Consider the following 26,897-nt stretch of genomic DNA (forward strand, 5'->3'; position numbering starts at 1 on the left):
GAAAAACATTCTAATGCTACACTCCTTAATAAAAATCCAGGAAACAACTTCCAAGTTTAAATACTTCTGTTTTTATTAAAGAAAGTATAAAACATTGAATTCTACATTTTCAAACACTATTATTTTAAGAATCAGTCAAATCAGTCCGGTCTCTTCATACTGCCAGCATGTCTAATACTTCCGTCTTATTATATTTCTAAAAAATCTTGAATTCTGAAAAATAGAAACAAAATGTAAATTGCTGACTCCAACATTGTTTTTAAAAAGCTTAATTGTGATGAAATAAACATACCCGAATTTACCATAACCATTTTTAAGTGTGCAGCTCTGTAGTGTATACTCATTGCTGTGCAGTTAATCTCCAAAACTGGAGACAGCGTCCGGCTCTGTTGTCCAGGCTGGACTGGAGTGCAGTGGCCCGATCTCACCTCACTGCAAACTCCACTTCCCAGATTCAAGCGATTCTCCTGCCTCAGCCTCTCGTATAGCTGGGATTACAGGTGGGTGCCACCATGCCTGGCTAATTTTTGTATTTTTAATAGAGATGGAGTTTTTCCATGTTGGCCAGGTTGGTCTCGAACTCTTGACCTCAAGTGATCCACCTGCCTCATCCTCCCAAAGTGCTGGGATTACAGGTGTGAGCCACTGCGTACAGCCTCCAAAACTTTCATGCCATGAAAAACTCTGTGTCCACCAAACAATTCCCCCTTCCCACTTCCCAAGTCCTTGGAGTAACCACCATTCTACTTTCTGTCACTGTGAATTTTACTATTCTAAGTACCTCCTACAAGTGGGATAATATAGTATGTCCTTGTAATTGGCTTATTTCTCCAAGCATAATGTCCTCAAAGTTCATCTATATGACTGAGTTTTCTTCCTTTCTAGGGCTGAATGATATTCCATTGTGTTTATCTACTCATTCACTGATGGACGCTTGGGTTGTATACCTTTGACTATTATGAATAGTGCTGCTATAAACATAAGTACAAAAAGACCTGGCTTTCATTCTTTTTGATGTATACCCAGAAGGATTAAGTAATAGATACGAGTAACACCTAATTTATTATGTTAATGACTTAGAGATAATGCTCATTGCAATAAACATTATTAACAAAACCTAGTTGAAGTAAGCAGGCATTTTAAAGTCCATGTGTTATTGAACTTTTACCTCTACCACACTAGTCCAGAAGACATTAATGAAACTTCTTGGGCCTTCCTTGAGGTCTTTCCATTTTTCTTTCCATTTCCCTTTTCTGTTGATGTGCCTTAAACCTCTCAGCCATTGACACAAGCTCCTCTGGAATACTCTGAAATTATTCAATGTGTTGTTATTAGGATTCTGAGTTCTTTTCTACAACACTAAAATGCATCCAAACCATTTCAGATAATCACACAGCTGGTTACATGACATCCTTTAAACAGAAATAGGTATCTCGATTAAAACCTACATCCATCTACAGGCTACAAAATTTGCTGCTTCAGCTGCTTCCAAGTGTTTTTAATGTGCCTTTATATGGTAGCATTTTCTACATATTCTTTTTTACCTCTGAGCCTGAATATGTTCCCCCTGCTGGAACATTTACCCCATCTTCTACAACTTTCCCACCTCCATTCTACTGATTTCTTCCTCGGTGGGGCTTTCATTGCTCACCCCCATTAGGTTAAGTTTCCCAGTTATATGCTCCCATAGTTTCTTATCATTGCCATGCTAAAGCCCTCAAATGTGTTGAAAACTTATTTGAAGTTTCCTGATAAATAGCAAGCCATAGGACCTGGCATAACTGACTGAGAAACTGGTAAGAGGTAGATTTCTAATGAATTGCATAGTCTCACCTGATTTGCTCTTTCCAGAATATTAATCAATTCAGAGGCAACCCTCCAATCATTTCTAGTCAAAGTTGTAATGGAAACACCAGTCCTCCTTTAGTGTGGGGGAAAAAACTCATGTCATCTCATTTATAATATATATTCATTATTCAGTTAATACAGAATAAAACAAATGAAAACTTTTTCACAGAAGCTGGAATGTATGAAGATTTAGGGTCACACAGATTTGGAATCTAAATCTGCTGTGGTTTAAACAGCAAAGGGGGTATATGATGGAAGCTCCCTTTTATTTATTTATTTATTTATTTATTTTTTGAGCCGGAGTCTTGCACTGTCACCCAGGCTGGAGTGCAGTGGCGCCATCTCGGCTTACTGCAACCTCTGCCTCACGGGTTCAAGTGATTCTCCTGCCTCAGCCTCCAGAGTAGCTGGGACTACAGGTGCCTACCACCACGCCTGGGTAAATTTTTTGTATTTTTAGTAGAGACGGGGTTTCACCATGTTAGCCAGGATGGTCTCGATCTCCTGACCTCGTGATCCACCTGCCTAGGCCTCCCAAAGTGCTAGGATTACAGGCGTGAGCCACCGTGCCCGGCCCAATGGTAGCTCTCTTTAGAGGAAAAAGGTCTTCTCATATCCATACCAATTTGTCAGTAACCTTCAGAGTAACCACTGGGTACACAGCTCACTAGTGACACTAGATATAAAACACATAGAACCAGATATAAAAAGCTAATCATGGATTGAATCTGGTTGAGTCTCCAAACAAGCCAAATGAACAGGGATAAACAAAGTACCGACTAGAATCTGGGAAGTAGCTGAAAAATCATAGGTAATAGAATAAAATGGTTCTCTGGGCAAGAAGTTTGTGAGAGGAGTAATGAGAATCTAGAATTGGCCTTTCATGGGTGGACTAAGCTTACTTACCCTGCTCTTCCTGTGCGCCCTATTCGGTGTACATATTCTTCAATGTTCCGTGGAAAGTCAAAATTATAGACATGTGTAACGTCATGGACATCAAGTCCTCTAGAGGCTAGATCAGTTGCAATTAGTATTCTCACTTTGCCTAAAAAGTAAAACCAAATGAACACTGAACCATTCTGGTATAAATCAACCCAAGATCTAAAAAGTATATTTGCCCTAATTTAATCAATTTCATTTCTTACTGTTTACATTAAAATGCCTACTTTGTGAAAATGGAAAAGTAACTGCCGGCAAGTTACAAGATACCATGGTTCAGCAAATGAGTCCTAAACCCTTCGAACCGTGACAGAAAGATACATTTTTCAGATAACTTCAGATATATTTTCTGTTGCATACTAATACCTTGATATCCAGGTTTAAAGTCTTTTTTGTTTACTTAATGCTTAGAGGCAGATTAATGTTTAGAGCTCTAATGAGTGTAGTTTTAGGATACAGAAGGTGAGGACAGATCTTAGACATAAAACGGTTTCATGAAAAGATACTGTCACTCAGCCAAGCACAGGTATTGCACTAATTTTAAAATGTACGAAATATTAATTACATAAACATACCTGTTTTAAAGTTCTCTAATGCTTTCTCCCGATCTCTCTGTTCTCTATCTCCATGCAGAGACTCTATTGATATATTTCCAAGTATTAGGTCACTTGATAAGTGATCCGCACTGAAGTAAAAGATAAACTCAGCATTCTTAGGTGCTTATTCTAATACCACCAGTTTTACGTCTATTAGCAAAAATCTAAAGTAACATAACAGACGTATCACCCCCATTTGAAATTAGTATACAAATAGAAATGATCCTAAACTAATCAATTTAATTAATTATAATGGACACACAAGAAAAAATACCTACACAGCTTTTCGAGAAACGAAGACAATGACTTTGTCTGTGGATGACATATTCTGTAGAAAAGTATGCATGTGACTCCATTTCTCTTCCTCGGTGGTTACAATTATATTTTGCTTCACTGAACTTACAGCCTAAAGGATTCAAAGAACATAGTTCATCAAGTTCATCATGATTGAGGGGGAGACCGCATACATCAGCTCAAAATGCATCTTCTCTCTCATTGGTTAATGTGTTTAATAAACTACTAAGCAAAATGGCAGATGTCCTAAAAAAATTACTTGTTTCTACTCAAGATTTGTATCTTAGATTTCACCTAACCTCAAAATACTATTGGTACCATTCCTTCGACCAACTATTTGTCTCTAATCATTTTATTTCATTTGTTTATTTCTGAGACACAGTCTCACTCTGTTGCCCAGGCTGAAGAAGTACAGTGGCGTGATGTCTGTAATCATTTTATAAAACAAATGTTACTGGATCACCATGTGTAAATCCCTAATGAAATAAGGGGTGTAAGCAATGACCCATTATTACTAATGATTAAATGAAAGGCCAATTTCATTTATTAATGATTAAGCAAAAAGCCAGAGAGAGAACTTTATATATTATAATGGAGGGTTCCCACTGACAACACATAAGCCCAATATTCAGTCTTAACTTCATCAAGGGAACAGACTTATATTTATGTATATACATAGAGTTATGTTTAGACCCTGATTCTAACAGGGTTAAAATGAGGTATCAGAAAAATATAAACCCTGACTTTGCTGGGCACGGTGGTTCACGCCTGTAATCCCAGCACTTTGGGAGGCCAAGGGGGGCGATCACCTGAGGTCAGGAGTTTGAGACCAGCCTGGCCAACATGGCAAAACCCTGTCTCTACTAAAATACAAAACTTAGCCGGGAGTGGTAGCCATACTTGTAATCCCAGCTACTCAGGAGGTTGAGGCATAAGAATCACTTGAACCCACTGCACTCCAGCCTGGGCAACAGAGTGAGACTCTGTCTCAAAAAAAAAAAAAAAAAAAAAAAAAAAATATATATATATATATATATATATATATATATATATATATATATGTATATATAGGCCTCAACTACAGGTTGATGGTATTAGCTAATTATTGAAATTTTAAATGAGATAATGGCATTGTAGGTCTATTAAAATTATATGCATCTGTGATTTGCCCTAAAATTGGGAAGTGGGCAGACTAGGCACACCAAAATTAGCTAAATCTTCAGAATTTTCATAAGAAATGTTAAACAATAGTAATAAAAAAAGCTTACAACTAGATCCAATGTACCAACATAGACAATCATTGGTTCTTTCAAATAAGATTGTGCGAGGCGATGAACTGAATGAGGCCATGTAGCACTGGGAATACAAGTTACAAACATTACAATTTTGTTGTAAAAACATTACTATGTTTCCTTAAGCATGCTATGAACCAAGTTACTCATGAAAGACAAATTTAGTACTTCTTATTTTTTCAATAAGTAAGGCAAATTTAACAGTTAATTCACTGATTACTCAACTACTGTAAAGCTAGTAGATGAAACAAATATGCTTAATAAATAGGTTTTTGGCCGGGCCCTGTGGCTCACGCCTGTAATCCCAGCACTTTGGGAGGCCAAGGCAGGTGGATCACCTGAGGTCAGGAGTTCAAGACTAGCCTGGCCAACATGATGAAACCCAGTCTCTACTGAAAATACAAAAATTAGCTGGGTGTGATAGCGGGCGCCTATAATCCCAGCTGCTCCGGAGGCTGAGGCAGGCTCACGCCTGTAATCCCAGCACTTTGCGAGGCTGAGGAGAGGCAGATCACTTGAGGTCAGGAGTTCGAGACCAGCCTGGTCAACATGGGAAACTGTGCCTACTATAAATACAAAAATAAGTCAGGCATGGTGGTGTGTGCCTATAATCCCAGCTACTCGGGAGGCTGAGGCAGGAGAATCGCTTGAATCTGGGAAGCAGAGGTTGCAGTGAGTAGAGATCACGCCACTACACTCCAGCCTGGGTGACAGAGCGAAACTCTGTCTCAAAAAAGAAAAAAAAAAAAAAGAAAGAAAGAAAAAGGCACTAAAAGGGATTAGTATTAGGTTAATTTTATCTCTTGGCCTTTATAAACGACAAAAAAAAAAAATCCGATTTTTCGTTTTTTGTTTGTTTTTTTTTTGAGACAGAGTCTCGCTCTGTCGCCCAGGCTGGAGTGCAGCGGCCAGATCTCAGCTCACTGCAAGCTCCGCCTCCCGGGTTCATGCCATTCTCCTGCCTCAGCCTCCCAAGTAGCTGGGACTACAGGCGCCCGCCACCTCGCCCGGCTAGTTTTTTGTACTTTTTAGTAAGACGGGGTTTCACCGTATTAACCAGGATGGTCTCGATCTCCTGACCTCGTGATCCGCCCGTCTCGGCCTCCCAAAGTGCTGGGATTACAGGCTTGAGCCACCGCGCCCAGCCCGATTTTTCATAGTGTCAGCAGGCAATACCAAATACTTAACCCAAATAAAAACAATTTTTTTTTTTTGAGATAGAGTCTCACTCTGTCGCCCAGGCTGGAGTGCAGTGGCACGATCTCAGCTCTTTGAAAGCTCCGCCTCCCAGGTTCACGCTTGGGTGTGGCGGCATGCACCTGTAGTTCCAGTTACTCAGAAGGCTGAGGTGGGAGAATTGCTTGAGCTGGGAAGGTTGAGACTGCAGTGAGCCAAGATGGTGCCACTGTACTCCATCCTGGGTGACAGAGTGAGACCCTGTCTCAAAAAACAAAACAAGCTTTCAAAATATACTGATCAAAGAATATCTACATTTAAATGTTTCTTCAACTATATATAAAATAATGAAAGTGACCACTTTTTATACCTTCACAGTAATTCAGTAAAATCTAAGTTCTCTTTTCTTGGGTTAGGCATCGTGGCTCAGGCTTGCAATCCCAGCACTTTGGGAGGCTGAGACAGGTGGATCACCTGAGGTCAGGAGTTTGAGACCAGCCTGGCCCAACATGGCGAAACCCCATCGGTAAAAATACAATAATTAGCTGGGCATGGTGATGTGTGCCTGTAGTCCCAGCTACTCAGGAGGCTGAGACAGGAGAATCGCTTGAACCCAGGAGGCAGAGGTTGCAGTGAGCCAAGATCATGCTGCTGCACTCCAGCCTGGTGTCAGCGAGACTTTGTCTCAAAATAAATAAATAAATTCACTTTTCTTGAAATAGGAAGATTATTTGTAATAAAACTATGTGAGAGGATTTCGTATTTTTTTAATTTTATGTTATTTATACTAATAAAGACAAAGGATATAAGCCCAGGATATGTCATTCTTTTTTTTTTTTTTTTGAGACAGATTTTCACTCTTGTTGCCCAGACTAGAGTGCAGGGGCATGATCTCGGCTCACTGCAACCTCTACCTCCCAGGTTCAAACGATCCTCCTGCCTCAGTCTTGCAAGTAGCTGGGACTACAGGCGTGCGTCACTATGCCTGGCTAATTTTTGTGTTTTTAGTAGAGACGAGGTTTCACCATGTTGGCCAGGCTGGCCTGAAACTCCTGACCTCAGGTGATCCACCCACCTCGGCCTCCCAAAGTGCTGGGATTATAGGCATGAGCCTGTGTGCCTGGCCAATTTTGTTATTTATACTAATAAAGAAAAGGATATAGGTCTAGGAGATATCATTCTTTATAGATCACTCTATATTCAAATAATCATTGCTTCCTGTTTTATTGTGAGCAGTAAGTATTCAGTAATCAAATGTTTATCTGCTTAGACAAGTGAACCCTTTATTCAAAAGTGAGACCTTACTATGATAAGTAAATGTTTGTGTTGAAATCCCTATCTGTAATTTAGGAAACCCAATAGTCATGAATAAGTACTTATTGTTACACTGTTCTACTTCCAATGTTATGAGATCTTTCATCTAAAGATTTCAATACTTCCAAGTAATGCTCAAATATTGTGGGAAAAACCAAACAGAATGGGATTCTATTCCACTGATTTCTATTTTGCACACAGTAATTAGGCATATACCTACCTGGTCATAACCGTCTGCCTATCTGGACGCACATCTAACAAAATCTTCATTATCTGGGGTTCAAATCCCATGTCCAACATCTTGTCTGCTTCATCTAAAACCTGCATTGACAAAAAAGAATGTGGCTAGATGAGATATGGGAGGCAGGTAATGACATATATTCTTTCTTTATTAATGGAACACTAAGAAAGGCTTTTCTCATTTCCCCTATTACTTAAGCCACGATTTTAATTTCTCCAGAGGTCAGAATACTAAGCAATTTGTCATTGTATGTTGTCTACATTGATTTTTGTTGGCTTTCCAATAGCTTCCAAATCTCCTTAAACAAAATTTGTGTCTAAAATATCCAAGTAGATTTTAATTATTGTGTACCTATCTCTATCATGCATGATAATTTCAAATAGAAGTCTTACTTCTTTCTTTTTTTTTTTTTTTTTTTTTGAGACGGAGTCTCGCTCTGTCGCCCAGACTGGAGTGCAGTGGCGCGATCTCGGCTCACTGCAAGCTCCGCCTCCCGGGTTCACGCCATTCTCCTGCCTCAGCCTCCGGAGTAGCTGGGACTACAGGCGCCCGCCACCACGCCCGGCTAATTTCTTTTTGTATTTTTAGTAGAGACGGGGTTTCACCGTGTTAGCCAGGATGGTCTCGATCTCCTGACCTCGTGATCCGCCCGCCTCGGCCTCCCAAAGTGCTGGGATTACAGGCTTGAGCCACCGCGCCCGGCCGAAGTCTTACTTCTTTCAACATGCTAAAGAGAATGGGAAATATTCCTAGAGCCATTATAAAATCAACAGCCATAGCTGGGCGCGGTGGCTCATGCCTGTCATCCCAGCACTTTGGGAGGCCGAGGCAGGCAGATCACCTGAGGTTAGGAGTTTAAGACCAGCTTGGCCAACATGGTTAAACCTCGTCTCTACTAAAAAGAAAAAATTAGCCAGGTATGGTGGCGGGCGCCTGTAGTCCCAGCTACTTGGAAGGCTGAGGCAGGAGAATCGCTTGAACCTGGGAGGCGAAGGTTGCAGTGAGCCAAGATGACGCCACAGCACTCCAGCCTGGGCAACTAGAGCAAAACTGTGTCCTAAAATAAAAAAATAAAAAATAAAATAAAATCGACAGCCATTCTAAAAGAAACTTATACCCAAGCACTTGGGAGTTGATTAAAACTATTAAAAGCTCAAGTGGAGGGAGGAGAAAATAATAGTTCAGTCATTTTTTATATTTTGAGATGGAGTTTCACTCTTGTTGCCCAGGCTGGAGTGCAATGGCATGATCTCGGCTCACTGCAACCTCCGCCTCCCAGGTTCAAGTGATTCTCCTGTCTCAGCCTCCAGAGAAGCTGTGATTACAGGTGCATGCCACCACACCCGGCTAATTTTTGTATCTTTAGTAGAGACGGGGTTTCATCATATTGGTCAGGCTGGTCTCGAACTCCTGACCTTGGGTGATCCACCTGCTGCAGCTTCCCAAAGTGCTGGGATTACAGGTGTGACCCACCACGCCCGGCCAGTTCAGTTATTTTTGAACCCAGCATCCCAAACCCCTATTGCATGATTACCAAGTAGGTTATATTCTTCAGATTGACAAAGTTATTCATTTGCAGATCATTCAATCTTCCGGGAGTTGCAATTATGATATCTACACCTTTTCTAAGCTCTTCTATTTGTTCATCTCTATTTCCACCACCATATACACAAACACTTAAAAAGAAAAAATCTAAAGGTTAATGTTTAGGCACATAATATCTCATCACAACTTAAAATTCAATAAAAGGGATAAAAATCAATTATCAGGTACCTTTAGGAGCATCTGCCCCTTTCTGAGAATTACGTACACCCATCAATCCCTAATGTTGTATCCTAAAGAGCAATATTTGTACCATCACCTGACCCAGGCTCTGACTGATTAGAGTAGTGCTAAATGCCTGACCCATGTTGAGCCATTTGGATTCTCTGAATGTGTGAAAAATAATGGGGAAGATGTATAAAGCCACAAATGATTAAAATATGATACTGGTGAAGGAATGGGAAAAAAAAATCACCTACCTCCGAAGCCCTTTATATGAATATTTGCAACATTCTCCTTCTACTTGAAGTGCTAATTCCCGAGTGGGAGTTAGAACTAACATGCCGGGTCTATTCCTTTGACCTTTAAGGCTTTGGAGAGAAAACAGATTAATATTAAATTATTTGTCTCACATGCACGGTACATTCATTCAGTGCCATCAAGATTTGTAGCAACAAGCCAGGTGTGGTGGCTCACGCCTATAATCCCAGCACTTTGGGAGGCCAAGGCGGTCGGATTACCTGAGGTCACGAGTTTGAGACCAGCCTACCCACCATGGTGAAACCTCGTCTCAACTAAAAATACAAAAAATTAGCCAGATATGGTGGCAGCAGCTTGTAATCCCAGCTACTCAGGAGGCTGAGGCAGGAGAATCACTTGAACCCAGGAGGTGGAGGTTGCAGTGAGCCAAGATCGCACCACTGCACTCCAGCCTGGGCAATAAGAGTGAAACTCTGACTCAAAAAAAAAAAAAAATTTGTAGCAACGAGTATCAGTTAGACATAGTCAGACTATGCATTTTTGTGAGAAGGTATATGATTAAAAGTAGTCTCTATATATTACAGACTTTGCTAATTATGATCTACGTACCTAAAAAATGACTAATATTATATATAATATGCCAAATTCCCCATATGAAAATGTATTATTATTTTCTCAGATTTAAGATTGCTTTACTGAGAGATCAGTGTTAGTTTCTATATACTTTTTCTTATTATAAAAGCAATACATATTTACCATAAAGTAGGGAAATTTAAAAAAGCCATACACCCTAAAACCCAACTTCCCAATACCAGCCTTTTGTTTAAGATGGTCTTTTCATTAACATTTAAAATGTCAAATATTTTATCATGGAATAGATAAGTGTATTGGACATAGTTTAAACAGTTTCCACTGTTTCACTACTGAGGCTTTTGGTAAATATTACTTATTGCCTCCTAAAAATGTTTTGCCAATTTATACTTTCACCAGCACAATCTAAGTGTCTAATTCCTTGCATTTTCTCTGCAGGTAGGCATTACCTTTGGATCAAGCAATAGGTAAAGAAATTGTAATTATATTTTTGATATCTAAATCTATCAAACCTCTATAAGAAGAAACCAGCCATAGGAATTCTTACGTGGGTTGAAGGTCCAGATGAATAAATCCAGGCATTAAATAACACAATGTCTTTCCTGTTCCAGTCTGGGCTACTCCTATAAGATCTATTCCTTGCAACACAATGGGCCATGCCTGTGACTGAAACGGAATGATAAACATTAACACAAAAAGTACATCTTTTGCTGGGCGCGGGAGCACATGCCTGTAATCCCAGCACTTTGGGAGGCTGAGGCGGGTGGATCTCCTGAGGTCGGGAGTTCGAGACCAGCCTGATCAACAGAGAGACACCCCGTCTTTACTAAAAACACAAAAATTAGCTGGGTGTGGTGGCACATGTCTGTAATCACAGTTACTAGGGAAGCTGAGGCAGGAGAATTGCTTGAACGCAGGAGATAGAGGTTGTGGTGAGCCAAGACTGTACCACTGCATTCCAGCCTGGGCAAAAAGAGCAAAACTCTGTCTCAAAAAAAAAAAGTACATATTTTTTGCCAACTGTTCCTTCTTTCCCAGCTCCAAACTTCTTTCAATAAAGATTTTTTGAACTCTAGGGAGAAGGTGCTGGGGGAATGCAAAGAGACAGTTGCTCCCTCGTGTCTTCTAACAATCAGATATCACTGGTTTCAAAGAGAAACGCTGAGTGAAATATTGTAATTAATGCAAGCATACCTGAATAGGTGTTGGCTTTTGAAAACCTGCCTTTTTAATGTTTTCCATAACCTCAGGATAACATTGAAAGGCGTCATCAAATGTGCAGGTAGGATTGGGGATGGTTCGTTTCTCCCCATCTTTCAAGTCATCCCACGTTATATTAAAATTTTCTTTCCTTCAAAGAATAAAAAACGTCAGTGGTTTTCCTCACTTTACTCCCCAATCAAGACATTCTCCAAAATCAGTTCTGGTCTTATCTAGAAATTCAACTGCAATTGATTAAAATGAAACTGTCAGGGAAGTTATAATGAAATGCATAAAGAAATAGAAGCAAGAGTCCATCTGTCTCTTATCTGAGAATAGTTGCAATGGGAAGGTTAAAAACATTATACATTAGTAGGTCAATGAAGATTTCATGGATCAAAGATGAGGAGCCTGAAAATCATGCTTCATAAATTAAAACCAGATTTGGCAAATGCTGAGGGCCTACGATGTTCCACACATATTTCATTAATGCATCCTTAACAATCTTATGTGTTAGAAAGTATTCTCAATTTGACAGGTGATCATACAGTAAGTTACCCTGCTCCTCACCTTAACCATTCTGCTATTCCATGGATCTCTTAGTTTTATCAGACTTTAATAGTAAGAAAAACCACTACAATTAAAACCTTCTAATTTCAGGTAATAAGGACTGAAGAGTTTAAGAAATTAACAAGATTAGATCTTTTTTTTTTCAACTCAACTATTAGAGCAATAATTCTCTAAAATTGCTGTCCAATATAGTAGGGACTAGCCACACACGGCTATTTCAGTTTAATATAAACATTCATTTGCTCAATTACACCAGCCATACTTTAAGTGCCAGTCAACTCCATTAGACACAAATATAGACTATTTTCCAACACTGCAGGAAGTTTTACTAGAAAACAATGTTCTAAAATATCACGTAAGTTGACACATTTTCATTTGAATATTGAAGGCATAGTCTTCAAATATCTTTTCACATTTGCCCAAAGTGTTAATACCAATAACGTAACTATACAAATACTTACACAACTAGGTAATAAAACTACCCACCTCCAACTATCTGCTTGTACTTTTGACATGGCACTTGTGGCAGTGGACTCTTTATAAAAGTTTTTCTTAATTGGTGGTAAATCTGGGACAAAGATGAAAATCCACACTTTGATAAATTTTACAGCATCATTAATACTTAGTCAAAGCTACAGAAATCATACTACAATATATTTTTTTTTACCATGCATACCATTTGATAGTTCTACACTTTGCCAACGAGGCTTGCTCCCATCGAAAAGATCTCCCTTTCTGGAGGTTAGGCACAGTAGCTTACACCTGTAATCCCCGCACTTGGGAGGCTGGCATGGGAGGATCACTTGAGCCTGGGCAAAATAGTGACACCCTGTCTCTATGAAAATTTTTAAAGATTAGCCTGGCAGCCAAGCACAGTGGCTAACACCTGTAATCTCGGCACTTCGGAAGGTTGAGGCAGGTGGATCACCTGAGGTCAGGAGTTTGAGACCAGCCTGACCAACATGGTGAAACCCATCTCCACTAAAAAAAAAAAAAAAAAAAAAAAAAACCACACACACACACAAAAATTCTCCCGGCACAGTGGCGCACGCCTATAATCCCAGCTACTCAGGGAGGCGGAGGGTGCAGTGAGCCGAGACTGCGCCATTGCACTCCAGCCAGGGCAACAAGAGTGAAACTCCATCTCAAAAAAAAAAAAAAAAAGGAACTGGGCACGGTGGCTCATGCCTGTAATCCTAGCACTTTGGGAGGCTGAAGCAGGTGGATCACCTGAAGTCAGGAGTTCGAGACCAGCCTGACCAACATAGTGAAACCCTATCTCTACTAAAAATACAAAAAATCAGCCGAGCATGGCGGCGGACGCCTGTAATCCTGGCTATTCAGGAGCCTGAGGCAGGAGAATCACTTGAACCCAGGAGGCAGAGGTTGCAGTGTGCCGAGACTGCACACTGCACTCCAGCCTAGGCAACAACAGTGAAACTCCATCTAAAAAAAAAAAAAAATTAGCCTGGCATGGTGGTATGTGCCTGTAGTCCCAACTACTAGAGAGGCTGAGGTGGGAGGATCACTTGAGCCTGAGAGATGGAGGTTGCAATGAACTGTGATTTTGCCACTGCACTCTAGCCTAGGCAACAGAGTGAAACCCTCAAAAAAAATTTAATAAAAATTAAAATGAAGCATGCTTTGTAAGGCATCAACCACCACAATGGATAAATATACTCTCACAATAATAGTTTGGTTATCTTTTCTTTGAAGGTCCATCCAATTACTTTTTTAGGAATTACATTTATATCCTTGGTCTATTCTCTTAAGCTACATTTCTTTTCTTTTTTCTTTTTGAGATGGAGTCTCACTCTGTCACTCAGGCTGGAGGGCAATGACTCAATCTTGGCTCACTGCTACCTCCACCTCTGGGGGTCAAGCGATTCTCCTGCCTCAGCCTCCCAAGTAGCTGGGATTACAGGCATGCGCCACCATGCCCAGCTAATTTTTATATTTTTAGTGGAGATGGGGTTTCACCATGTTGCCCAAGCTGGTCTTGAACTCCTGACGTCAGGTGATCCACCAGCCTCAGCCTCCCAAAGTGCTGGGATTACAGGCATGAGCTGCCGCACCCGGCCTAGCTACATTTCTTAAAAGCCTATTATACCTCTTCCAAACTTAAATCCTTTCCCTGGTCCCTGATCCTAAATCTTCTCAACACATACTGTTTAGGCAGCACAGGAAACTTAACATGCAGAGGTCCTGACCAACACAGTAGCAATAACTGTCAATATTTTTGTAACATATTCATGCTTTTACTTTTTAAATAAAAGATGTCCTACTGCTGCCTCCTCCCGAGAGCCAAGGCCAGCGCTTGAATAATGAAGCATTATCCCCCACATATAATGTTCCACATGAGAAATCTCATTTAAATTCAAACAAAAGGGCTGGGCGGGGTGGCTCACGCCTGTAATCCCAGCACTTTGGGAGGCCAAGGCAGGTGGATCACTTGAGGCCAGGGGTTTGAGATCAGCTTGGCCAACATGACAAAAACCCGTATCTACTAAAAATATAAAAATCAGCTGGGCATGCTGGCACACACCTGTAATGCCAGGTACTCGGGAGGCTGAGGCATGGGAATCACTTGAGCCTGGGAGATGGAGGTTGTGGTGATCTGAGATCGCGCCACTGTACTTCAGCCTGGGTGACAGAGCAAAACTCTGTCTCAAAAAATAAAACAAAATAAAATTCAAACAAGGCTGGGCACTATGCCTGACATCTGTTATCCCAACACTTTGGGAGGGTGAGGAGAGGATCACTTGAAGCCAGGAGTTTGAGACTAACCTGGGCAGGATAGTGAGACCTCATCTTTAAATTAAAAAATTTAAATCTAAAACAAAATTAAACAAATAAACAAACAAAACTCTGCCAAGAACTGTAATGCTTCTTATCATTTAATGGCTTTCCCTTTTTTTTTTTTGCTTGTCAACCAGGATACTCCAAGATCTATTTCTACTCAACATAGCAACAACGTTAACTTACGGTTTGCATGTTTACTCCCTTCCTATTTTCCCACTGGGACTGATTTTTTCCCATTTTATTATTAGCCTTTTGCAGTGAGTTACCGCTGACAGACTATAAATAGGTTTAATATTTCCCTTATAGCATAAATGACAGCTGACAACATAGAAACTATCATAACCTAGGGACTAATTGCAGCATTTTAGATTTTACTATTTTCATATACATTTCCTTACTAAAAATAAAGCACAGACATCGTACAGAGGATAAAAACTGTGGTTAACAGAAACAATGTATGTAAATGTTAGGAAGCAGCACTGACCTGCCCACTTTGTTTTTTGCCATTTCAAACCTTCCTCTCTAATTTGATCCCAATCTATCAATGGCCGATCTCCTGCAACAACATTGTTATCTGTGCTTCGATCTTTTCCAACAGAAGGTTGGAATGCAGTATCTGTTAAAAATATTTTTATCGATTAGTTTTTTTCTATTTTGTTTTTAATAACCAGACAATACTTAAAATATAAAATTTGGGGTTTCTGTACTACATTAACATGATAATCTTGTCATTTGTTATCGTTCAACAACTTACAAAAATTTAATTTTATTGGAGAAGGTAAGTAAAATAGCACAAGTCTAATGTTTGCTAAAATATTGTCATATCCATTACTCAGTCGTTACAATAATACTCCGGGGAAGCAGATATTATCCCAGATGAATGGATGAAGAGCCAGGCTTTGTAGCTCACTCCTATAGTACCAGCACTTTGTGAGGCTGGTGGGTAGGATCACTTGAACTCAGGCCTCAAGACCAGCCTAGGCAACGTGGTGAAATCCCATCTCTACTTTATAAAAAATTTAATTAGCTGGGTGTGGTGGCACACACCTGTGGTCCCAGCTACTTGAGAGGCTGAGGTGGGAGAATCACTCCCGCCCAGGAGGTCAAGGTTATAATGAGCCATGATCACACCACTGCACTCCAGCCTGGAAAACACAGTGAGAACCTGTCTCAAAACAATTTTAAAAATAAAAGAAAAAGAAATAAATAAAAGTTACAAAAATAGAATCTTAGACCTTGTCTTTTTCCCCAAGAAACACTAAAAGGCAGTGGTGCCTTCTAAACCCAAGTGTCTCTATTCTACTTTACACTGCATCAAGGTATGATTCAGGAATTTTTTCTCTATTCTACACAGATCTGAGATTTTTTAAATAACCAAATATTTAAGCCATTTTCAATGTCAGCCATGAATCTGAAGACAGGACTAGGGTTAGGATCCTGGGACCAATACTTACTCTACCACTAACACGAAAGTGTATGTATTAAAGGATTATTTCACTGCTTGCGAGAACTAGATTAATACAAAGACAAAAAATAAATAAATAAAAATAAAGGGTTATTTCATTTTCACGTACCTGTGGCTAAAAGTAAAATTGCTAGGCATAAACATAGAGATTTGGCATTTGGCATTTTAATTTGAGGAAAAATATTCTGGGCTTTCATTCACAGTAAAAAATCATTAAGACTACATTTATGGCAGCCTAATGCTTTGAATCAGAAAAGGAAATCAGGTATAATGGCTTATAACACTGAATGAAATTAAACATTTTAAAGGGCTTCAGTGGGAGAAAATTACTTACCAACTCCACATTCTGAATTGTAATTTTCTTCTAGCTTTTTAACAAAATTATCTATCGCTGCTTTTGCTTTCGTTTGCATTGCCTTGCTGCCAAAAATTTTGACTAATGATTCTGGTTGTTCTTGTATTATCTAGGTACAAGGGGAAAAACAGTGAGACTTAAAAGTGAGACTTACTAAGGTGAGACTTAACAAGTTCCCTAAAAAAAAAAAAAGCTCCCTAAGCCCCTAACCCCTTCCAACAATCACTCAACTTCAAAAACCATTACAGTAGAAAGTAAATATAGTGTTACTAGCAATCAAGGTCTAAATTTCTAGTTAGAGAGGAATACTATTTATATTTACTCTGGGATTTACCTCCTGGTCAGATGGAGAGGGGCAGGACAACCTGAACATTTAAAACTGGATAGCCGGGGAATAAACTCAGCAAATAGTGTAGAGAAATAATTAAGGCATCAACCTGACAAGTAATATTATTTTGATTCTGAGGTCTCCAACCTATAAAATGGTATTTATTTTGCTAATTTTACAGAATGGTAGGGCTGAAATGACATAATCTATGTGCTATATAGACAGTTTATTGAACTGCCAGGTTACTTAGGTAAATTTTTAACTTGATGGGATTCTATACTTAACTCATGTATACCGTTAAGGGTTTACATTTACAAAACGGATACATCTTATGAAGAGAATCTACAAGTAACACCTATAAACATCCGTAATTTCAAATACCCTAATGGATTCAATGTTTATCTAAAACACAATATACACCAAATTTTGTCTTCAGTTGGTAATTCAAACAATGTTTATCATCTACAGTATTTACAGGCACTACAACTCTGTATGAGTGCTGAAACAAGGCCATTATGGGATGCTATGGAAAGGGACAGCTACACAGAATGGGGGCCTCAGACTGAGCAAAAAGCTATGGTAGCAGGGTGTGTCAGGAAGTGGGTGGAGTACTCAAGGAATTAGGTGAAAGGACAATGGAAAGAGTGAACAGGCCAGACCAAGTCAACAATTTTTTTTTTTTTTTTTTTTTTTTTTTTGAGACGGAGTCTCGCTCTGTCGCCCAGGCTGGAGTGCAGTGGCCAGATCTCAGCTCACTGCAAGCTCCGCCTCCCGGGTTCCCGCCATTCTCCTGCCTCGGCCTCCCGAGTAGCTGGGACCACAGGCGCCGCCACCTCGCCCGGCTAATTTTTTGTGTTTTTAGTAGAGACGGGGTTTCGCCGTGTTAGCCAGGATGGTCTCGATCTCCTGACCTTGTGATCCGCCCGCCTCGGCCTCCCAAAGTGCTGGGATTACAGGCTTGAGCCACCGCGCCCCGCCCAAGTCAACAATTTTAAGGAGTCTAGACTTACAGGCCTGAGATACTATGAAAGGCTTTTACATAGGAAAGGGACACAAATAATTTGTGTTTTAAAATGATTGTTCTAGCCAAACGCGGTGGCTAACACCTGTAATCCCAGCACTTTGTGGGGCTGAGGAGGGTGGATTATTTGAGGTCAGGAGTTCTAGACCAGCCTGGCCAACATGGTGAAACCCTGTCTCTACTGAAAGTACAAAAATTAGCCAGGTGAGCTGGCGGGCACCTGTAATCCCAGCTACTCTGGAAGCTGAGGCAGGAGAATCTTTTGAATCCGGGAGGCAGTGGTTGCAGCTAAGATCGCACTGGAGCTAAGATCGCACCAGTGCACTTCAGCCTGGGCAACAGAGCAAGACTTCATCCCAAAAAAATATAAAAAAATAAAATTATTGTTCTGACCACAGTGGAGAATGATTAGAGGATACAAATGGAAGCCGGACATAAAGTTGGGGAGAAGGCAAATGATGACATTCCCCTTGAGAAGTACAAGAAATAGTCAAGACCTAGCGGTGAATGAGAATAAGGAAATACCAATATGGATAGTCAGATTACAGACTTGTAAACTCAGTGAATGTTGCCACCATTCACTAAGATTGAGAATATAAGAGCTAGCCAAAGTTTGAGGAAAGGGGTTTTCTCTGGAAGACATTTTGGACATGATGAATATTCCAGTGATCTATTCTTATGCAGATTATCTCTAAAGATTTTTACCTCTGGCTGGGCCTGGTGGCTCATGCCTGTAATCCCAGCACTCTGGGAGGCAGAAGTGGGCGGATCACCTGAGGTCCCACGCTTGAGACCAGCCTGGCCAACATGGTGAAACCCCGTCTCTACTAAAAATACAAAAATTAGCCAGGCGTGGTGGCGCATGCCTGTAATTCCAGCTACTCCAGAGGTTGAGGCAGGAGAATTGCTTGAACCCGGGAGGCGGAGGTTGCTGTGAGCCAAGATCGTGCCACTGCACTCCAGCCTGGGCAACAGAGCGAGACTCTGTCTCAAAAAAAAAAAAAAAAAAAAAAAGATTTTTACCTCCAAGAGTCCCAAAACCTACACCTGGAACAGCTTAAAATTCAGGTGGCTTCTTGAGAATCAGGAGTATGAAGAGCTTTGGCAATTTATCTAATCTACCACAGTATGTTAATAACTCGGCAGAAATTAAGAGTTAAGGCCTGGTGCGGTGGCTCATGCCTGTAATCCCAACACTTTGGGAGGCCAAGGCAGGTGGATCACTTGAGGCCAGGAGTTGAGAGCAGCCTGGCCAACATCGTAAAACCCCATCTCTACTAAAAATAAAAAATAAAATTAAAAAATTAGCTGGGCTTGGTGGTGGGAGCCTGTAATCCCAGCTACTCGGGAGGCTGAAGCAGGAGAATTGCTTGAACCCGGGAGGCAGAGGTTGTAGTGACTTGTTATCACGTCACTGCACTCCAGCTTGGGAGACAGAATGAAGCTGTCTTAAAAAGAAGAGTTAGGTGCTCCCTTAGAAATGCATGATGCTCTCTTAAGGGCCGAAGAACACAGATGGCTTACTTGGATTGTGGTGTTTGTTGTACTTTGTATATTCTTTATTTTTGACCCACCACGACCTGTTTTTAAAAATAAAGGAATATATTATTATTATAAGTTGAAATTAGTAAGTTGAAAATTTACCCATTTTCCTCAACAAACATTCTCTAGTTCTTCCCCCAAAATGCTCCCAGGGTTCAACAATCATTTTTTGTTTGGAAAGAGGGAAGAGGTTCTATTCCAAATTTTGGTGGGTTTTAGCAGACTCTTACCCAGAGAGGTGGAGACTATAGATTCTGTATCAGCTTGCACAAAACCTAATTGGGTCCAAATTAGTGGAGAGGATGCAGAAATTGGAACTCTTTCATACAACTCAACAAATTTTCAAAAATTGGCAAACAGTTGAATAGACATTTCTCCAATGACATACAAATGGCCAACAGGCATGAGATGTTCAACATCACTAATCAGGTCCACGCAAATCAAAACCACAAAATGATTGTCACCTCACATCTGGTAGGATGGCCATTACCAAAAACAGAAAACACGTGTTGGTAAGAATGTGGAGAAATTGGAACCCCTGTGTACTGTTGGTGGGATTGTAAAATGGTGCTGCCACTATGGAAAACAGTATAGATTTCCTAAAAAATTAAAAATAGAATTAACATATGATCCAGCAGTCTCACTTGGGGTATACATCCAAAATAATTTAAAGCAGAGTCTCAAAGATATATTGCACTCCCATTTTCATAATAACACTACTCAAGTCAAAAGGTGGAAGCCACCCATTTATCATAGACTGATTAACAGATAAAGTAAGGTATATACTTAATAATGGAATACCACTCAGCCTTAGTAAGGAAGAAAATCCTGTCTCATGCTACAAAATGGATATGGCTGGAGGATATTATTCTTAGAGAAATGAGCCAATTACAAAGACAATTAGTGCATGATTCTACTTATATGGATTATCTAAAGTAATCTAACTCAGAAACAATGTAAATGGTGGTTCCCTGGGATGGAGCAGGAAAAAAATGGGGAGCTGTTCAAGGAGTATACAGTTTTAGTCATGCAAGTTCCAGAGATCTGGGATACAAGATTGTGCTTATTGTTAGTATTGTGATATACATTTAAAAGAGGGAGGCCGGGTGCGGTGGCTCACGCCTGTAATCCCAGCACTTTGGGAGGCCGAGGCGGGCGGATCACAAGGTCAGGAGATCGAGACCATCCTGGCTAACACTGTGAAACCCCGTCTCTACTAAAAATGCAAAAAATTAGCCGGGCGAGGCGGCGGGCGCCTGTAGTCCCAGCTACTCGGGAGGCTGAGGCAGGAGAATGGCGTGAACCCGGGAGGCGGAGCTTGCAGTGAGCTGAGATCTGGCCACTGCACTCCAGCCTGGGCAACTAAGCGAGACTCTGTCTCAAAAAAAAAATAAAATAAAATAAAAATAAAATAAAAGAGGGTATTTCATTTTTTACAATAAAAAAGTTGGATCCAGATCCAACATCAAGTGAGTGCTCAGTAGCACAGTGCCCTTTCATCTGCTAAGTGCTAACTTCAGTGATTTTTATTGCAAACCTAGTGGCTTTCTTTCGTGGAGCATCATTCTTCAGATCTGGAGCCCAAGCCTTCTGAAAGGCCAATGAATCTCTGGGTAGTATAGCAATTAGTCTTATAATGTACTATTTTATAGCAGACTCCATCTGTTCATTTTTCTCAGGTTTTAAAATGGTAAAATATACCTAATAGGTAAAATGTGGCAATTTATACTCGGACTTAATGGCAATCAATGGGGCAATCATTCTAATCATTTTTAAATGCTTTTCAAAAAAAATTCAGAAATGGGCAGGGCACGGTGGCTTACGTCTGTAATCCCAGCATTTTGAGAGGCTGAGGTGGGTAGATCCACGGTTCGAGACCATCCTGGGTAATGTGAAAACTCATCTTTACTAAAAACACAAAAATTAGCTGGGCATGGTGGCGCACGTCTATAATTTCAGCTACTAGGGAGGCTGAGGTGTGAGAATCGCTTGAGCCCAGGAGGTAGAGGTTGTAGTGAGCCGAGATCACACCACACTGCACTCCAGCCAGGGCCACAGAGCTGTCTCAAAAAAAAAAAAAAAAAAAAAAAAAAATCAAAAGTAAAAAAATTAAAAAATGCAGAATTGAATGTTAACACACAAGATGTAAGAAAAAGTTTTTTCTTTTTTTAACTTTTTAAAAATTAAGGAAACTAAAAGCAAGGTACAACTGCTCTAGGCAGCCCTATAAATGATCTTACAGCTTTTCTTTGATTCCTGGCTCTAAATGGTACTCATAGAAAGACTGATTAAGTTTTGTTTTTCATTCTGGGGTTAGCTGTCTGTTAAAAGGCCTGTTCTAAGCATCCCTCTTCAGCCCTAAGATTTTCTAAGTCTTCTAGGAGTTGCTCTCCCAGATACATTGTCTGTATAAACACCAAAAGGTGAATTACTTTTTTTTTTTTAATTGAGGAGGAGTCTTGCTCTGTCACCCAGGCTGGAGTGCAGTGGTGCGATCTCAGCTCACTGCCAACCTCAGCCGCCGGGTTCAAGCCATTCTCGTGCCTCAGCCTCCGGAGTATCTGGGCGCGCCACCAAGCCCAGCTTTTATTTATTTATTTTTTTAAGTAAAGACGGGGATTTCGCCATGTTGGCCAGGCTGGTCTCGAACTCCTGACCTCGGGTGATCCGCCCGCCTCGGCCTCCCAACGTGCTGGGATTACAGGCGTAAACCACCGCGCCCGGTCAGATTAAATTATACTCTATCCCCAGGTTTTACAAATAGCTCTGGGAGAGACCTGAACCTCATTAGGTGGCAGCTGATTGGAGGTGAGGCAGTGGGGCGGGAATGCCTTCGCCCAGGCTCCGCCCCTGGCCCCACCTATCCTGCCCTGCCAGCCACACCCATTCTCACCGATCACCGCGCCGACAAAGTGGTTCTTCAAAGCAAAACAAAGCGGCGGTTCCTCGTGACCAGCGGCCACGGCCTCCGGGGGCCTACAGGGGCCTCTCCAGCGGCTACCTCTGCCGACACTATATCCCTCAGGACCTCTTCGATTCAACTCCTCCACCGGCCTCCTCTCTGGTGCTCGGGGCACTGTCGAGCTTCGCCGACTAGCAACGACCCATGTAGAGGCCTTGGGAGTTCCTCCGTGGTGGGACATTCTTCCAAGAAGGGGCGCGTCCGACGTCGTTGCCGTCCGACTCTGCACCACTTGACCGTGCCGTCGTAACACTAGCGTGCCAGGGAAGCCACGCAGCCGCTACTTAAGGAGCCCGCGCGAGGCTAGCCCTCCCGCCCACTCCCCTATCCCGCCCACTTCGCCCCGCTTTCACACAGCCATTGGCCAGCGAGCGTTGTGGGCGGGACTTTCCCATTTTTAGCCAATCGGCCTTCTGAACCGTGGGAGCGTGCCTTGAAGCAGTCAATGTGCCGGACCGTGTATTCCTTTCCAGGCGTGGGACTTTTTCCAAACGCCCACTTTGCTCCCGCCCCTACCGGACACACCCCTCGGGTTCTTAGCATCTCAGTGCCTTGGAAACTTTTTTTTTTTTCTTTTTAAATAGAGACGAGGTGAAGCCGTGTTGCCCAGGCTGCTCTTGAACTCCTGGCTTCTGGTTTCAAGTGAACTTCCAGCCTCGGCCTTACAAAGTGCTGGGATTACAGTCAGCCACTGCACCGGAAATGTTTTCAATCGTGACCCATAAAGGTAAGTCACTGTTACAAGGTGACCCAATCCACACATAAAAAACTTGAAACAACAGATTGACAAAACAGCATTTATCCTCGCTAGGTAAGCAGCGTTTTGATATATTTAAGCTTATTTTAGTTTAGTTTTTTAAATGGTTGTAATCCACAAAATTAAAAACTTTTTTTATTTAAATAGAGACGGGGGTTCCCAGGATGTTGCCCAGGCTGGTCTCGAACTCCTGGACTCAAGTGATCCTCCCACCTCCACCTCCCATAGTGCTGGGGTTACAGGCCTGAGCCACTGCGCTCAGCTCACAAAATGTATTTAATGGCCCACAGCTTAAAGATCACTGACTTGATCCTTTTGGAAGTCATAAGTGTGATTGGGTTTTCATGCCCTTGTGTCAAACGTGTCTCCCTCAAACCGTGTTACAAAGTGGGCACACTACCTGCCTGACGTGAAAAATAAAGAGAAAAAGATCGCTGGCTTGAGAGACATTAATTGCTCTACACAGTTTTCTGGATGTTTGCTATAGTTTTTTTGTTTTATTTTGTTTTGTTTTTGACCTCTGTCGCCTAGGCTGGAGTGCAGTGGTGCCATCACTGCTCACTGTAGATTCAACCTGTTGGACTTAAGCAATACTCCCACCACAGCCCCCCGAATAGTTAGGACTACAGGTGTGTGCCACCACGCCAGGCTAATTTTTTTGTAAAGACAAGACCTCCCTATGTTGCCCAGGCTGGTATCCAACTTCTCCTGCCTTGGCCTCACACAGTTCAGGGATTACAGGCATGAGCCATAGTTCCTGGCCTGCCATAATTTTAGAGCTAAGGAAATAAATTGAATAGATTCCTGAAGTATTACCGTCAGTGCAGCCTGGTTCTGTGGCCGGACATACTACTCCAGGGCTTCAGGCCAGCTGCAAGTGCACTCCTTTGATTAGGGTCTTTGAATTATCTGAACAAATTTCAGTTTAGGCCAGGAGGGATAGCTCATACCTGTAATCTCAACACTTTAGGAGGCCTGGGCGGAGGATCTCTTGAGTCCCAAGGTTCAACACCAGTCTGGGTAACAGTGAGTCCCTGCCGGGTGTGGTGGTACAGGCTGTAGTTCCAGCTACTCAGGAGGCTGAGCTGGGAGGATCACTTGAGCCAGGGAGATTGAGGCTACAGTGAGCCGAAATGCCGAAATGGTGTCACTGCACTCCAGTATGGGCAACAGAGTAGAGACCCTATCTCAAAAAAAAAAAAAAAATTTTTTTTTAGTTCAATCATCCATCAAACACAGTGGACACCAGGCCAGCGTGGTGTGGCTCATGTCTGTAATCCCAGCACCTTGGGAAGGTGAGGTAGGCAGATCACTTGAGGTCAGGAGCTCGCTACCAGCCTGGCCAACATGGTGAAACCCCATCTCTAATAAAAATGCAAAAAATATTGACTGGGCGCAGTGGCTCATGCCTATAGTCCCAGCATTTTGGGAGGCTGCGGCGGGCAGATCACAAGGTCAAGAGATCAAGACCATCCTGGCCAACATGGTGAAACTCCATCTCTATTAAAATTACAAAAATTAGCTGGGCATGGGGGCATGCGCCTGTAGTCCCAGCTACTTGGGAGGCTGAGGCAGGAGAATTGCTTGAACCCAGGAGGCGGAGGTTGCAGTGAGCCGAGATCATGCCACTGCACTCCAGCCTGGCGACAGAGTGAAACTACCTCAAAAAATAAATAAATAAATAGTACAAAAAAATAATTAGCCAAGCATGGTGGTGGGTGCCTTGTAATCCCAGCTACTTGGGAGGCTGAGGCAGAAGAATTGCTTGTACCTGGGAGGCGGAAGTTGCAGTGAGCCGAGATCGCGCCACTGCACTCCAGCCTAGGTGACAGAATGAGACTGTAAGAAAAAAAACAAACCTAACAACCCACAGTGGACACCTATTTTAATGCTATTTCAATCACAGTGCCTCAGATTGAAAAAAGAAAGTACAAGACCTGGTCCATCCTGAGTTGAATGGGTTAACTCATATTCAATTAACTATATTAGCTCTTAATGCCATCATCTCTGGAGAAATATGAATAAAATGCTATTACCTAGGAAAAGGTCGGGCGCGGTGGCTCACACCTGTAATCCCAGCACTTTGGGAGGCCCAGGCGGGCAGAGCATGAGGTCAAGAAATCGAGACTATCCTGGCCAACACAGTGAAACCCCATCTCTACTAAAAATACAAAAATTACCTGGGTGTGGTGGCGTGCACTTGTAGTCCCAGCTACTTGAGAGGCTGAGGCAGGAGAATTGCTTGAACCCAGAAGGCAGAGTTGCAATGAGCCAAGATTGCGCCATTGCGCTCCAGCCTGGGCAACAAGAGTGAAATTCCATCTCAAAGAAAAAAAAAAAAAGATAAAAAACATTAAATAAATGTTAGGCATTTAATCTCCATTCTCTAATCTTTAATCTGAAATGGGTAGTATTAACAATCTTTAGAAAGGAATTTTGTTGGATTCAACTTGCTGGGATTTTGTTGAGGATTTTTGCATCTATGTTAGTCAGAAATATTGGTCTGTACTTTTCTTGTAATGTCTTTGATTGGTTTTAGTATTAGGGTAATGCTGGCCTCATAGAATCTCTTCCAGAAAGCAGAAGCAGAGGGATACTTCCTAACTCATTCTATGAGGCCAAAATTATCCTAACACTGAGAGTGAACCTTCATGTAAACTAGGAACTTTCTTTTTTTTTTTTTTTTTTTGAGACGGAGTCTCGCTCTGTCGCGGGGCTGGAGTGCAGTGGCCGGACCTCAGCTCACTGCAAGCTCCGCCTCCCGGGTTCCCGCCATTCTCCTGCCTCAGCCTCCCGAGTAGCTGGGACCACAGGCGCCCGCCACCTCGCCCGGCTAGTTTTTTGTATTTTTAGTAGAGACGGGGTTTCACCGTATTAGCCAGGATGGTCTCGATCTCCTGACCTCGTGATCCGCCCGTCTCGGCCTCCCAAAGTGCTGGGATTACAGGCTTGAGCCACCGCGCCCGGCCTAAACTAGGAACTTTCAACAGCCAGGAAGGAGATACCCATCAAAGACAATAACCATGACTCATAAACAATGGCTTCCAGTGCTTTGAAGAAACCTCAGGTGCTTGTCACTGACCTGTGTTCCTTAACTAAGAAATGGAAATATGTGGGCTAAGAAATAGTTTCTCTTCATAAACAATTAACGCTTAAGAAAACCTCTCCTTTTCATGGTGCCTCAGAGGCAATGAGCTGCTTCAAGATGAAGCTGAATGTCTCCTTCCCAGCCTCTGGCTGCCAGAATCTCTTTGAAGTGGATGAAGATTGCACACGTCATACTCTTTCTGAGAAGCTATAACGACAGATGTTGATGCTGATGCTCTAGGTGAAGAATGGAAGGGTTATATGGTCAGAATCAGTGTTGGGGACAACTGATGAGGCTTCCTCATGAAGCAGGGTATTTTGACCGAAGACTGTGTCCGCCTGCTACTGAATAAGGGGTATTCCTGTCCTCCAAGGAGAACTGAAGAAAGAATGCACAAATCTGTTCAAGGTTGTATTGTGGATGCCAGTCTGAGTATTCTTAACTCAGTTATAGTTAAAGAGAGAGAGAGAAGGCTAATCCTGAACTGCCTGATA

The 26,897-nt window shown here is 41.8% G+C and overlaps 2 protein-coding genes and 1 non-coding gene across 4 annotated transcripts in view; 2 read left to right on the forward strand and 1 right to left on the reverse strand.

Moving 5' to 3' along the window:
* Positions 1-25,518, reverse strand: LOC105479552 (DEAD-box helicase 43). 2 transcript variants are annotated; one of them, XM_071096853.1, is made up of 17 exons: positions 25,496-25,518; positions 19,579-19,634; positions 16,685-16,814; positions 15,370-15,501; positions 12,570-12,651; positions 11,508-11,664; positions 10,861-10,979; positions 9,722-9,832; positions 9,235-9,376; positions 7,680-7,780; positions 4,946-5,033; positions 3,662-3,789; positions 3,363-3,472; positions 2,755-2,893; positions 1,834-1,921; positions 1,169-1,307; positions 1-213 (listed from the first exon to the last, which is right to left on the reverse strand). In XM_071096853.1, exons 3-16 carry the CDS (start codon positions 16,761-16,763, stop codon positions 1,194-1,196), a joined length of 1,590 nt encoding a protein of 529 aa, XP_070952954.1. In that variant the 5' UTR covers positions 16,764-16,814; positions 19,579-19,634; positions 25,496-25,518; the 3' UTR covers positions 1-213; positions 1,169-1,193. The 2 variants fall into 2 exon arrangements, with proteins under 2 accessions (XP_070952954.1, XP_070952953.1); XM_071096852.1 differs by lacking the exon at positions 25,496-25,518 and adding an exon at positions 22,490-22,739.
* Positions 22,954-26,897, forward strand: part of OOE (oocyte expressed protein) — a 29,204-nt gene continuing 25,260 nt past the window's right edge. Inside the window, exon 1 of the mRNA XM_071096854.1 lies at positions 22,954-23,285. Coding sequence (XP_070952955.1) covers positions 23,261-23,285 — 25 coding nt within the window. The 5' untranslated portion in view covers positions 22,954-23,260. The remainder of the gene's footprint in view (positions 23,286-26,897) is intronic.
* Positions 23,625-23,725, forward strand: LOC112426302 (small nucleolar RNA U13). The gene has a single exon (XR_003017575.1). It is a non-coding gene; the product is annotated as a small nucleolar RNA U13 (small nucleolar RNA).

This window comes from Macaca nemestrina, chromosome 5, assembly GCF_043159975.1.
Source record: "Macaca nemestrina isolate mMacNem1 chromosome 5, mMacNem.hap1, whole genome shotgun sequence".
NCBI classification, from domain to species: domain Eukaryota; kingdom Metazoa; phylum Chordata; class Mammalia; order Primates; family Cercopithecidae; genus Macaca; species Macaca nemestrina.

Coding starts and splice junctions, on each gene's coding strand:
- LOC105479552 (XM_071096852.1), bottom strand. CDS start 22,739: ATGTCCCACCACGGAGGAACTCCCAAGGCCTCTACATGGGTCGTTGCT. Junction 11,665..12,569: donor GTACAAGCAGATAGTTGGAG/GTGGGTAGTTTT, acceptor TATTCTTTGAAG/GAAAGAAAATTTTAATATAA. Junction 10,980..11,507: donor AAAAGCCAACACCTATTCAG/GTATGCTTGCAT, acceptor ATTCCGTTTCAG/TCACAGGCATGGCCCATTGT.